This window comes from Sorex araneus, chromosome 8 (genome assembly GCF_027595985.1).
Source record: "Sorex araneus isolate mSorAra2 chromosome 8, mSorAra2.pri, whole genome shotgun sequence".
Lineage (NCBI taxonomy): Eukaryota > Metazoa > Chordata > Mammalia > Eulipotyphla > Soricidae > Sorex > Sorex araneus.
The window spans coordinates 6,794,067-6,807,617 of NC_073309.1; the positions used below are offsets into that span (position 1 = coordinate 6,794,067).

Genomic DNA, 13,551 nt, shown 5'->3' on the forward strand with positions numbered 1-13,551 from the left:
AAGAGGGACTCTGGGCCGGTCCTACCTCTGACATCCTGGCCTGATGTCTTCCAGTCATGCTCCGGTCCTCAGCCCCCGGTGGCCTCCAGGGACGAAAATGACAAGGCTGCCCTCCAGTTACTGTCAGAATCCAAAGTTCCAAGTCCCAAAGAAGACTGGCCCTGCTCCCCCAGGCCCTGAGGCGTGGGAGATTCACCCACACCAAGGTCAGAAGAGTCGCCTGGGCAAAACATACATCTGAGCATATAAAGGGGCAGCAGAAATGCACCCAGGGAAGAAGAGACTGAAACAGTTTAGGCTCTTCTAGATGTAGGGGGAACACAGGCGAGAAGAGAACAGGGAACCATCAGAACTTTACGCTTGACTTCAAAGGTGCCTGCTGATTGGCTAGGAGAAATATCCCCCGTTTCTGCTCTTCACGTTCCCATTGAATACTGATGTGCTTTCAAACTGCCGCAATGTCCATGGCAAAGCGGATGATGACTCATGTGCTGGGAAGATGGGGATGGAGGTATGGGATACTAGAGTTTGGACAGTCCATGTGCTTGTCTCCTTATGTTTGTCTCCTTACATGTTGTTTGTCTCATTCTCCATGACGGACCCCTGCTGGACCGAGGCTAAGGTGCTAAAGCTTTAGACACTGAGGTGCAGAGCTGGCAGAGGGCACGAGAAGGAGACCGCACATGGCTCAGATCACCTCGGCATCCTTGCTCCCAGCCATGACGCTGAGAGCGTCCCTGGTTTGCAGGACATGCATCGAGCGATTTATAGCATCTCTTGCCTTCATGAAAGATATTCTGACTGCGAAGATCGTTCGAAGCGGTGCGCATACATCTAGCCAAGTGAGGCCCCACGTTCGACTCCTGGTCCACTTGGCCCCCTGGAACTTCTGGGCTAAGCACCAAAACCCCTGGAGTGGCCAATCAGTCCCTTGAGCACAGCTCAGGGTGGTCTCTGAAGAAATATTCTCTTCGGAAAATCACCAGCTGAGAGAATAGGTTAATAAATAGAGATGTCTATAAATTAACTTTAGATTTGTGCTTGCATTGTCCTAAGTGCCAGAGTTGAAATTTCATGACAGAAGCATTCAAGGTATAGTTCAGAAACTTAACAACACCTCAACAGGTGCCACGTTATAAAAACATGTAAAGAAGAAGAAACTCTGAATCCAAAACAGTATTTACTTGGGGAGAACAGAAATGATTTGGGAAGGCCCAGTGGGCGTTGGTAATAATATGTTTCCTAATCTGGGAGATGCGTGTGGCACTGTATATTTTTTTAAAAACAGTATTCTTGCAGGGCTGAGGAATAGCCCGAGGTTAAGTGCCTGCCCTGCAGAGGAGGCTGAGAGTTTGACCTCCTACGCACCACATGCCTGGCGTGATGCTCCAAGCATTGCCCCAGCCTTGTCACCAAGTGTGGGTGACCCCAGTCATCTCATCTGCAGCAACAATAACAACAAAGGGAAGGGAACCCATTAGTGGTCTTTAAAACAGAAGTAGATTTGATTTAAGCTGTGAACAATGGAACAAACCAGGTGTACGGCATATGGGAATTTAGCGAATGCAAAACTGTTTTCTAAAGATTAAATTTTAGGGAGCAGGGTAAACAGAGCACAGGCCGGCATGTGGCAAGGCCCTGGTATTACCCCCAACCCTGCATGATACCCCAACACTGCTGAGCACGGTCCTGGGATCCAGACACACACTCACAAGGTATGTCAGCAACTCCCCACACTCTCCCAAGGAAAAGAGCATATATTAAACATAGCAGAATTTGTTTTTTTTAAAAAGAAAGTGTGATCTGTTCTCTAGAAAACTATTTCAGTATAAGAAAAAAGCAATCTATTTTCTATGAAGGGGCTGAAAAGATTGTATGTGGGTAAGGTGTTTGCTTTGCACATGGCCAACCTGGGTTCAATTCCTCATATCCTCTATGGTCCCCTAAGCACCTCTAGGAGTGACTCCTGAGAGCAGAGCCAGCAGCAACCTCTGAGCATCATCCAGTATGGCCCTAAAACCAAAAGCCTTTTTTTCCTACAAAAACTGGCAAATCCAAACATTGAAAGACATAAAATACTTTTGAAAGATGATTCTCATTTTCATGATTTACAGTTTTTTAACTGCTATTTTTATCCTCCTTTTTCCTTATACCATTAAACAAGTTGCTCCCCCACCCCAATCTCTCTCTCTCTCTCTCTCTCTCTCTCTCTCTCTCTCTCTCTCTCTCTCTCTCTCTCTCTCTCTCTCTCTCTCTCACACACACACACACACACACACACACACATCTCTTTATAGAGTTTCCAAATTTTTTTTAGGACACTTTGTTAAGTTATACTCTATATTTTGCCATTTATTGAATGAATATATTCCAACAGCTTGTTATACAATCAGTCAAATCAAAACCTTCTAAACCAGAAGGTTTTAGAAACAGCTGGATTCAGAAATGAATAAATCTCACTGAAGGGAGTATGCTATCTGCTCTTCAGATCGCTGGCACCGGGCCACCTTCCCCAGTCAGGGATTATGTGGACGTTTGTTTGTTTGCAAGCTTTCTTTCTTTCCCCAAAGCAGGGGAGTGATTCATGGTTGGAGAGCTTACTGTCAATTCTTGGAAAGGAATTTGCATTTTATTGATGAATCAGGAAGATTGAGTCACTTCTCCCAAATTCAACAGTGATTCTGCATAGAAGTAATGATCACAGCTCCAAATAACAAACACAAACACATCGAATCATAATTGGGAAAAGTGGTACTAGTAACAGTGTTACAACTATCTCTTTCGAGTGGCAAACTACCGTTTTAGTTTGACCTCCCCGGGACTAAAGGCTCATTTCCACTTCTAGCTCTTCCTTTCCCAAGTCTTGATTTCAATCCACGGGGCAGGTAAACCAGGCGTTTTGTTGTTGGTCTTTGTGTGACGGCAGCTCGTGTTGACTGCTGATGCCCTGAGCTCATCAGACGTCTTGGTGCATCGTCACTTAGGAAGGAGGAGAGATCTCTATGGCTAATTAACTTAGATTACTTGCCCATAGGTATTATATTCTCCCTCTGCATTGGGCAGATGAAAAGTAATAAGGGTGCTCTGGGGAGCGAAGAGTCATGATCCGGAACAGCTCATAAAATCATTTAAAAATAAAATAAAAGGACGGAGAGGGACCATTCAACATTAGGAAACCACAATGTTGGGGAAAAGCACTGAAGACAGAGGACCAACTGCCATCACTCTCATTACAGAAATAGAAACTTCAACAAGTCGGCGTCCAAGAAAGGCTTCAGGTCACAGGTGGACACTCCTTGTTCAGAGAAAGTGGGAGATGATTCCACCTCATTGGTATTAGCGAGTACCCAATAAAGTCACGGAGCTGTGGGGGTAATAGCAATAACGTGGATCAACTGTCTCTCTGGTCTGACCTCTTACCTCCAAAATAGTAGGTTCCCCCTGAACGAATGGTCTCAGGCCCCAGGGAAGAAGCAGCAGAAGCCACCTGACCATCCACCGTCAGGCTCAGGAGGTTCCTTCTGGCCGATAAGGAGACGGAGTGCCACTGGCCATCATTTAATCCAGCTCCTGGAGGACACAGAGTGGGTTCAAAGAGAAATTTCTCAACGTGATCCTGGAATTAGGGAGTCAGAAACAGCAACAGCCACCCCCACCCAGTCCCTCTTTAAGAAAAGCACCCCCCCATCTGGGAGGGAGAGCGTGGAAACCCACACTCTCTGTGAGGGGAAGTACAGGTCAAGATCTTTCCTTCAATGGTTGGAAGTTTGCCACAAGTGTGGGGGGGGGGGAAAGGGCAGTTAGGACAGAGAAGGGACCAGTATGACAATAACAGTTGAAAATGATCACTCTGGACAAGGACTGAGTGTTGAAAGGCAGTAAGGGGATATGCATGATAACCTTTCAGGGTCTGTATTGCAAACCATAATGCCCAAAAGGAGAGAGAGAAAGAGAAGCGGGAGAGTGAGAGACAGGGGGAGAGGGAGGGAGAGAAAGAGAAAAAGAGAGAGAGAAAGGGAGAGAGAGAAACAAAGAGAAACAGAGAAACAGAAGAAAAGTGTCTGCTATAGAGGCCAGGAGAGGGGGGTGGGAGGGAAACTGGCGACATTGGGGGTGGGAAATGTACACTAGTGAAGGGATGGGTGTTGGAACATTATGTGACTGAAACCCAACTTTCAACTTTGTAACTGTGTATCTCACTGTGATTCAAAAATAATAATAAAAAAATTAAATTAAAAAAATAGATCTTCCTTTTGGGTGCCTCAGTGGAAAGAATAAGAGAAAGATCTTTGGACAGCCCTGCATGGGTACACTGTTCAACTTTTGGAGAGATAAACTTACTTGTACACAGGGAGGGTATGGGGAGAGCAAAGATACTTTTATATCCTAGGTTATAATTTATAATTATAATTTGTTATTTATAATTCGTGCAGTTACATTTTAAAATACCACAGCAGGTTATTTAGCAAAGCATAGCAAGTCAAAGTATGTCAAAAAAACACTTGAATGTGCCAGTGAATGCTGAAAGCTTACCTATCTAAAGCAGAGTTGAAAAACAAAGCAATGTGGCAAACTACATGTACACAGTTGATCATCAGATCCTGCAGATTCTGTGTGACAGTCACCTACTCTCGAGTCTCCTGAAATCCTATGAGGGGCTGCTTCTTCCTTAGACTCTTATCATATGAATGTGTTGCCCTTGTTTAAACATGTGTTTTGTTGGTGAGTTTGCTCCAAGTGGAGTGCTGCAATGTCACCTGGGGTTCCTCAGGCCAGAAGCCAGTGACTTGCCTCCCCATCAGAGCTGAGCCAGACCTTCATTCAGGTACGAGGAAAGTGTCTGGATGAGGTCATGTGTTCAGTGTTCGGTGTCAACAATATCCATTTAATAAGGTGCCGTTCGAAACTGAAGGGCACAGGGAACAAAGTGATGTACTGACGGGTTGTCAAAAAAAAACACTTTGACCAGTGACTTCTAAGCACATAATCCTATATTTTCTCCCCAGAGCAGTGGTCTAGTACTCACCAGAACTTTATAGAACATTCTCACTGACAGTACTGAGAATTCACTTCATATACGCAATTCCAGTTACAGTCCTAATCTTTGAATACATATAGAAATGAGTCCAAAGAAATACTCCTAAAGCTACAACAGTAATTTTTGCATGGAGGAAAGAAAACTGTGGCAGCCTAATCTTATTTTATTTTCGAAGTTTATGTAGATATGTCTCAAGGATAGCACAGCGGGTAGGGCGTTTGCCTTACACGGGGCCGGCCCGGGTTAGATTCCTCCGTCCCTCTCAGAGAGCCTGGCAAGCAACCGAGAGTATCCCACCCGCATGGTGGAGCCTGGCAAGCTACCCGTGGCATATTCAATATGCCAGAAACAACAAGTATCACAATGGAGATGTTACTGGTGTCCGCTCGAGCAAATCAATGAACAATGGGATGACAGTGATACAGTGATGTAGATACGTCTAATGATTGTTAATACTCAAAATTTAAGACTTTGTTATTGTTTGGGGACCACCCCCAGTGGTGTTTATGACTTATACCTGGCTCTGTGCTCAGGAATAACTCCTGGTGGGGTTCTAGTGACCAAATGTAGTTTTGAGGCTTGAACAGTCAGCCAAATGCAAGGGAAGTGCCCTACCCACCATACTATTTCTCTGGCTCCTCAGAGCTTTCTTCTTGTCAGCTCGAAAGGACCTCGAACCCATTCTAGGGCAGTCCCAGCCTATGAGTCCACTGCGCGGCAGCCTCTCCCTCCCAAACTGAGTTGAACCTACAGGGCTGAGTTGCAACCCCACTGGCAGGAAGAACAGAGTGGCTCTGCTCAGGCCACCCCAGCCCGCCCACACGCCCTGAAGATTCAACTCTACGAATCCGAAGAGCAAATTAGTAAACAAAAACATAATTACCCCCATTAAAACCAAAGGTCATGAGTCTCTTTCCTGATATTATGTGCAATTTACTTCCCCAGCTATTATCTGCCAGAGCTTTTAGTCCGAAAATGCACACAGCTCCCATCGGCAAGGACACACTTTGCTCTGGACTCGTTTAGTGGAGCACCAACCCCTTTCTGGGTGCTGAAACTCATTTTGACATTACATTCATGTGAAAAAAAAAAAAAAAGATTTCCAAAGACCCAGCTTGGGCTTGATTTGTGAACAAGAATGAGAAAGACCTGAACACTGAAGGGTGGGGGGGAGATCTCTCAGCCCCGTTTTCTCTAAGAGTGAATACAGAGACAGATGGGTGGACAAAGTTAGATGCTCCCCGACTGCAAAGATGGTGAAGATTAATCAAATGTCCCCAATTTGTCATCCCATGCTTTCTTCAAGGATATGGATTTAGAGTGAAAATCCTTGCACAGAGCTTTGCATCACACTTAGTCCCTACCTCCTGCCTCTTTCTCAAAGTGTGGATCTGCCTGGAGACCCCCACCCACCCTGGAGACACCCCACACACACACTCCGGGTACAGCCTCACACACTTTCCAAGGTCCCGGGTCAGTGCATCTCAGAAAGAGCCGTGGCGATGAACGTTTTCTTCCTCATCTACTGCAGACTGATACTTTAACAACACTCAAGAATGGATTACGGAGGAGTGGGGTGGGGTGGAGAGAGAGTGGAGTGGGTGGGACACTTGCCTTGCACATGTTCAATCTCCACCAGCACAGATGGTCCCTCAAGCAGCATGAGGGCAGAGTCAGGGATCGCCCTAGAACACCACCAGGTGTAGCCCAGAAACCAAAAATACAAAAAGCAAACGACAAAGAGTGCGCTAAGGTGCGGCTGGAAAGACAGTACAGTGAGCCAGCTGTGATTCTCGGCCAACCAGGAGCCAGCTGTGATTCTCGGCCAACCAGGAGCCAGCTGTGATTCTTGGCCAACCAGGAGCCAGCTGTGATTCTCGGCCAACCAGGAGCCAGCTGTGATTCTCGGCCAACCAGGAGCCAGCTGTGATTCTCGGCCAACCAGGAGCCAGCTGTGATTCTCGGCCAACCAGGAGCCAGCTGTGATTCTTGGCCAACCAGGAGCCAGCTGTGATTCTCGGCCAACCAGGAGCCAGCTGTGATTCTCGGCCAACCAGGAGCCAGCTGTGATTCTCGGCCAACCAGGAGCCAGCTGTGATTCTCGGCCAACCAGGAGCCAGCTGTGATTCTCGGCCAACCAGGAGCCAGCTGTGATTCTCAGCCAACCAGGAGGCAGCTCACGGAGAGTTCCTGGGGATGGGGGCCACCTGGGCCACCCTGGTTGTGTGGGGGGAATGGGGGGAGGGAGGCATCCAGGGTGACACCGAGCATTGCTTGAGCCCCTCCAGGGCTGCACGAACGCCAGTGTACTTGGAGGATGACTTGGTGTCGGAAATCAAATCCTCACCACAGGGCTCAAGCTAGGCAGAGACGGTGACTGCTGCACCATCCCCCGGCCCACAGCATTATCTTCCAGAGCTGCTGAAGCTCAGCAATTCCTCTCATCTTCTAACAAGTATTTCACTGAGCGGTGTTAGTCCAGGTGACACATTTGGGCCAGCACTGCGACCGGGTGGGGTATCTGGGTAACCACAGGACTAAGGATGAAGCAGGACACCGGGATACTCTTGGTTAATGCAACAGTTGATTTAGATTAGGAACAAAAGACGGCCAGGTAAGCCCACTGGTGTCTGACACTGATAAATGTCCACCTAGCTAGCAAGGCTTGTGCGAGGCTTGTCTCGAGAAGGGATCCTTCTGGAAGCTGTGCCCGAGCTGCCTTTGTAATAGGCGATGCCTCCTTACCAGCTTATTACCCATGAGTTTATTATTCATGTTAAATCACGAAGAATTAGTTTAGTTCATTTCATCCGACTCTGGGTGATAAAAAATTCATCGTGTTAAAATCAGACTCTAGTTTGGTTTTTAGGTAAACAACTCCTTCCCAATTTTAGACCTGGAAATAGGGATGCCCCTTCCAAAGGCCAAATCACTTGGAAGGGAAAGGAGGAATTGTGGAATATGTATGTTTTCTCGTTCGTCATAATAGGTTGCTAAACAGTCATCCTAGTACATGCTCAAACCACACCATCCCTTCCTCATCTTCCTCCTTCCCCTCCTCCTTCTCTATAACTCTCTCTTTTCAGGCCTAAACCACATTTACATCCACATTTACATCCGCCCCTTGCATACACCGGTTTCACACCAGTACAGAAATTCTGTGTCAGATTGGTGTTGAATTATTGAATGCCTAAAACTCAATTATCAGTAACATCGTAAATATGGTTCTTTAATAAAATTTTTTGTTAAAAAATAGAAAGAAATACTGTGTCAGCTTAACCCCCGTCATTCTCTAAGAGATTATAGTAGCTATCTCTTCAGTAAGATAGGTAAAAACAAATTAGTCTACTCTTTTGGGTAAGCTCTTTGCAAAGGTAATTACCTACAGATCTTTGCTCAAGGAAAAACTGAACAGGAGTGCCTATTGCCAAATGCCTTTAGAACCAGTGCAAGGAACTCCCATGGCCCCTGCTTATCTCTGGTTTGAGACACCACCCAGAATTCACACACCAGACAGCTCTTGCCAGGACCAACACCAGGCTGTGCCTGTGGCCAGTCAGTTTGAGAGTTTAAGGGCACGGCAGGCTTATATTATAAAGACAGGATGGAATATTCCACCAGTGCTGGGGAAGGAAGGGGAGTGAAGAAAGGTCCCTCTTGGGTAAGGCAAATCAAGAGGACTGGCAAAATCCATTGCCAGGACCACAAGAATTATGAAGGCCTTGTAATGAAAATGCAGAAACATCTCATCGACTGCAAGGCTCGCGTCCGCCAGGCCCTGCCCACGGGAGCCAGAAGCTAGTTTATAGGCCGCGCTTTCACCTCCAGGCAAAAAGCAGCAGCGACAATGCTAAAATAACAGAAATCTCAAATCTGACAATAAAGAATTTTTTAATAGGAAAATAGAACTGTATGGTTCATTAAGCTTTTGATGGCATATGAATTATTTTTGCTTTGATACCTAGACAAATGGCAAGGACTGAAAATATTTGGTGGCAAGAGAGATTTTTATAGAACTGCTAATATGCTTTATGACTTAAGTGACTATAATATCCTTAAAATTTCAAAACTGACATAGGCTGACAAAATATTTCCAAATAATTCTCAGTGACAATCTGCAAAACTGTATGTCACATAAAAAATTTTGCCTGATAATTCCAACGTTTGTGCCATTCAGTTCTGCCTCAATGCAATTCAAGTTTTATTCCTTTGTGAAAGATCATGAGCATTTTGAGTTTTTAAAATAAATGAATATTTGCATCTCCAAAAACTCTAAAAACTTGCGTGACCTTTCTATAATGCAAGAATTAGTATAATATGCTAACATCCTGTCAATAAGTACTTGATTCTCCTTAAAGTATCATTCTAATACATGCTGACAACTGATTTAATTATTGAATGTTATGCCTATGACAATTTCCCCTAGGAGAAAGCAAACCAAACGCCCAACAACAGTCAGTTAATAATATATTTTCAAATGCAAACTGTGCTAGTTTACAGAAAGATGCAAAAGAAATGGTTTTGAAGAAACTAGAGGATGGGAGAATGAGGTGGAAGACCAGTAGGTACGGTACTTACTGCACATGCAGCTAGCTTGGGTTCGATCCTACATATGGCAGGATCTGAGCCTGCCCAAAGTGATCCCTGAACACAAAGGCAAGAGTAAGCCCCAAGCACCACTGGAGGTGGAGTCGGGGTAGGGAAGGAGGGAAGAAGGGAGGGAAAAAGAGAATGAAGGGAGGAAGGGGGAGAGGGAGGAAGGGAGGCAGGCTAGAAAAATGGGGATGAGATATGTTATTTGAAACCTAAGAGTTCACTGTCAATCACTGTCAGTCACTGTCATCCTATTGCTTATCGATTTGTTCGAGCGGGCACCAGTAACGTCTCTCATTGTGAGACTTATTGTTCCTATTTTTGGCATATCCAATACTCCACGGGTAGTTTGCCAGGCTCTGCCGTGCGGGCGCGATACTCTCGGTAGCTTGCCGGGCTCTCCAAGAGGGCCGGAGGAATTGAACACGGGTCAGCCGCATGAAAGGCGAATGCCCTACCGCTGTTCTATCACTCCAGCCCAACGTAACAGTTAATTTTCTTATACTAACATTCCGTTGTCATCTAGGTTTCTCATTATTAGCCCTGCAAACAATCCCACTAGGCCATATACTGTGCTAATGGATTATACCAGTGGATTTAAACACGCATCCAGAAAATTTTCCATCTTTCAGGGTATCTATGCAGACTGACACCCAGTGATTTGTTAAATACACATGTCTGCAAACTGTTTAGAAATGAACTCGCTTTGCAGAGCTAACTAGGAGAATACTGTGAAAGCAGCTTCTTTCCCATGTTGAAAATCAGGCTGTGAAGATGCGCCTTTGGGAGGATGTCGGCTTCATCGCAATGAACAGCACGTGAATGGCAAGCTTACATTTCCTCATGTCCTCATTTTAAGGAGTGTCTTCATTATAAATAAGACACTGATTAATTTATTTCCTTTTGTCAGGCCTGCAAATGGGCTACATTTGTGAGCATCTAATTAAAAAGTCGCAACATAGTATCTCTCAAAATTTATAATTAATATTGAACTTCCAGCTCTCATTTTTAAATTGCAGCCACATAAGAAAACCAAACAGGACATTTCAAGACTAGGCATTTGTCTATCCATTTGTATAATCTAATTACAGTTCACTGCCAACTATATTTTAACGTTTGCTTCCTATCCAAACAGACACTGTTAATTCTGGTCCCTGTTAAAATATAGGATTAGTAAATGGCATCTTCCCGTTGTTTTCTAAGGCTCCTTTATTAGGTTGATATAGGCATTGACTGCAGTTTGACCTCTGGCCCTGGGCTTGGGTTGTTACACCATGTACATGAAAGAAGTGATAGAGATGCCTGTCAGGAAGTATATAATTTTAATGATGAGACAAAAATATTCTTCACCCAAAGCACTGACCTAAATTAGACATTAATTTTCCAGACATTCCTAGTCTCCTTAATTATATTACTTCCAATCATTAAAATGATACCGTATTGCCTGGAAGTAAAGAGAATTACATTTGGGGTCCCAATAGAAAACTCTCTATGAATTATTTTTATTTCCCCCCCCCAAAGGCATTCAACTCTTGCAAAGAAAATAGCAGCATGGAAATTTAAGCTCACCAAATATTTAGGTTGGACCTCCATGATGCTAAGTTAGAGATATAAATCCCAGAAAGACATTCTCCCCTACCTAAGAATTGGAAAAACAGTGGCTGTGTTGCAGAGTGTCTAGTTTTCCACCAAAGATACTCTGCAAATATTTGGGTGCATTTTAGTCTCTAACCCTTTCCCCCCGAAACACATTTCTTCAAGCTATTGAGGGTGGATGAGAAGGTCATAATGGAGAATTTCTAGCCCTGGCAACTCTCATTTTTGTTAATAAGAACTGACAGTGTGGAGGCCATATTTAAAGGGAGATTGGAATTAAATTCCACTCAGGAAAAGTATTGATATTCTTATTAACTCAAGTATTCACTTATTAAGCAAATATTAATTTTGGGGTTATGCATGCAATTTTTAGGAGAAGGGCCTGGGAGATAATGAAATCTTTCAGACCCATATGCTTCGCCTGTGGGAACACACTTATTACCTGCTGTGATGTTACTTGGTAATTTTCCTGGCTGGGAGAGATTCAGCTTGAGTTTTCCATCATTAAGAAAAAGGAGGAGGTGTCCTGAAACCAACTGAAGTTCACTGAAGAGCAGAAGGCCTGCCTTATTCCAGGTTCGGAATTGAAACGTGGTCAAGATCTGATCATCTCCAGAAGATCCCGGCAGCGCTAAGTAACTCCGGTGAGTAAGAAAAGTCACTGGCACAGGCTGTGGTTGTGAGCAAGAGAAGGACACGTTTCCCTGAGGAGAAAGTATGAGAAAAAGCTTTTCAATGAGACAGTCCATGAGTAAGAGAATTCCAATTACCCACAAATGTTGGTTCTCAATGTCTAAATAACCTCAGTTTCTTTTGGTTTGGGGGCCACTCCTGGTGGTGCTCAGGGCTTGCTCCCAGCTCTCTGAACAGGGATCACTCCTGGCAGAGGCCTTATGTGTTGCTAGGGATGGAATTCGGGTGGACCGCATGTAAGGCAAGTGACTTACCTGCTGTACTATCTCTTTGGCCTTACATATTCTCAGTTTAAAGCAACAAGTTGCTACCCACATAAAAAAATCAAATCCTTGCTGTCTATTGTAAATAGATTTTAAAATATATTTAAATTGTAGGGCTGGAGCGATAGCACATCGGTAGGGTGTTCACCTTTCACTCAGACGACCCTGGTTCGATTCCTCTGCCACTCTTGGAGAGCCCGGCAAGCTACCTAGAGTATCGCGCATGCACGGCAGAGCCTGGCAAGCTACCTGTGTCATATTGGATATGCCAAAAACCACTAACAATAAGTCTCACAATTAGAGATGTTACTGGTGCCCACTCGAACTCAAACAAATTTAAATTGTAAATAGATGGCAAATCCAGGGACCTTACAATCAGTCAAAAATATCACTCTTTGGGTTTTCTCCATCTCACAACCTCTCTGAAGTCATCTATCTGAGCCTAAAAAACTAAATATTTAAGTCTGTGTCACTGTATCACTGACATCCCGTTGTTCATTGATGTACTCGAGCGGGCACCAGTAATATCTCCATTCGTCCCAGCCCTGAGATTTTAGCAGCCTCTCCTTACTCATCTTTCCCAATGATTGGAGGCTCTTTCAGGGTCAGGGGAATGAGACCTGTTAAGTCTAGGAAAATAAATACAAAATAAAATATTAAAGAATACTGTTTTGGTGATCCCTGATCATAGCTAATAAATAATTTTTCTCCTTTCATTGTTATTTACAACTTTCTGTTCTCAGTGTTGTTTACTGATGACTTTGTCGCTAAAAATTATCTTCTGGCAATCCCTTTGATGATCAGACATAAGCCCAATCCCTTCTCCTCATTGAATGCATAGTCTGGAGGGTGAAGACTATTCCACTTCTTCTAGGGTTGTTTTCCTGTAACTGTGCACCAGGTTGTTTCCTGGTTTTTTGCTTCTACCATCAATGCTGTCAGAAAATATTTTGGTGTTTCTCTGCAAGCTGGTATTTTCAAGTTCTATAGGAAAGTTTTAGACACAGAACAACAGCCTCTCTGTGCTTTAATAAACAAATACACTCAGCTCCTTTTCCAACAGGTAAAATGAAAATACTCCATATTTCGACTGGCTAAGTACAGGAACATTTTCTTCCCCACGTCCATGACAGCAGCTGCATAAGTTCAATGACAAAATGCCAAAGTGATCTACCACTCTTATTTATACTGCGTTTGCTTAATAATTGTGACTTAGTACTTTTAAAGATTTTGTTGCTCTCCAGGGCTTGTTTCCCTCAGAGTGGCATTCATATCTTCACAGTCAGCGCTCAGCTCTTTTTTTTTCATCTTTAACACCGCTTACTGCAATGTCCACTGTACTTCTCACCATCATCAAAAACAAAAAAG

General features: G+C 44.2%; 1 protein-coding gene across 2 annotated transcripts in view; it reads right to left on the reverse strand.

Annotated features, from left to right (window-relative positions):
* Positions 1–13,551, reverse strand: part of CNTNAP4 (contactin associated protein family member 4) — a 277,745-nt gene that overhangs the window by 96,647 nt on the left and 167,547 nt on the right. For both annotated transcript variants that reach the window (XM_004600513.2, XM_055145181.1), the window contains exons 8-9: positions 11,670–11,931; positions 3,421–3,570 (exon numbers count right to left, since the gene is read on the reverse strand). In XM_004600513.2, the coding sequence (XP_004600570.2) occupies positions 3,421–3,570; positions 11,670–11,931 (412 nt within the window). The remainder of the gene's footprint in view (positions 1–3,420; positions 3,571–11,669; positions 11,932–13,551) is intronic.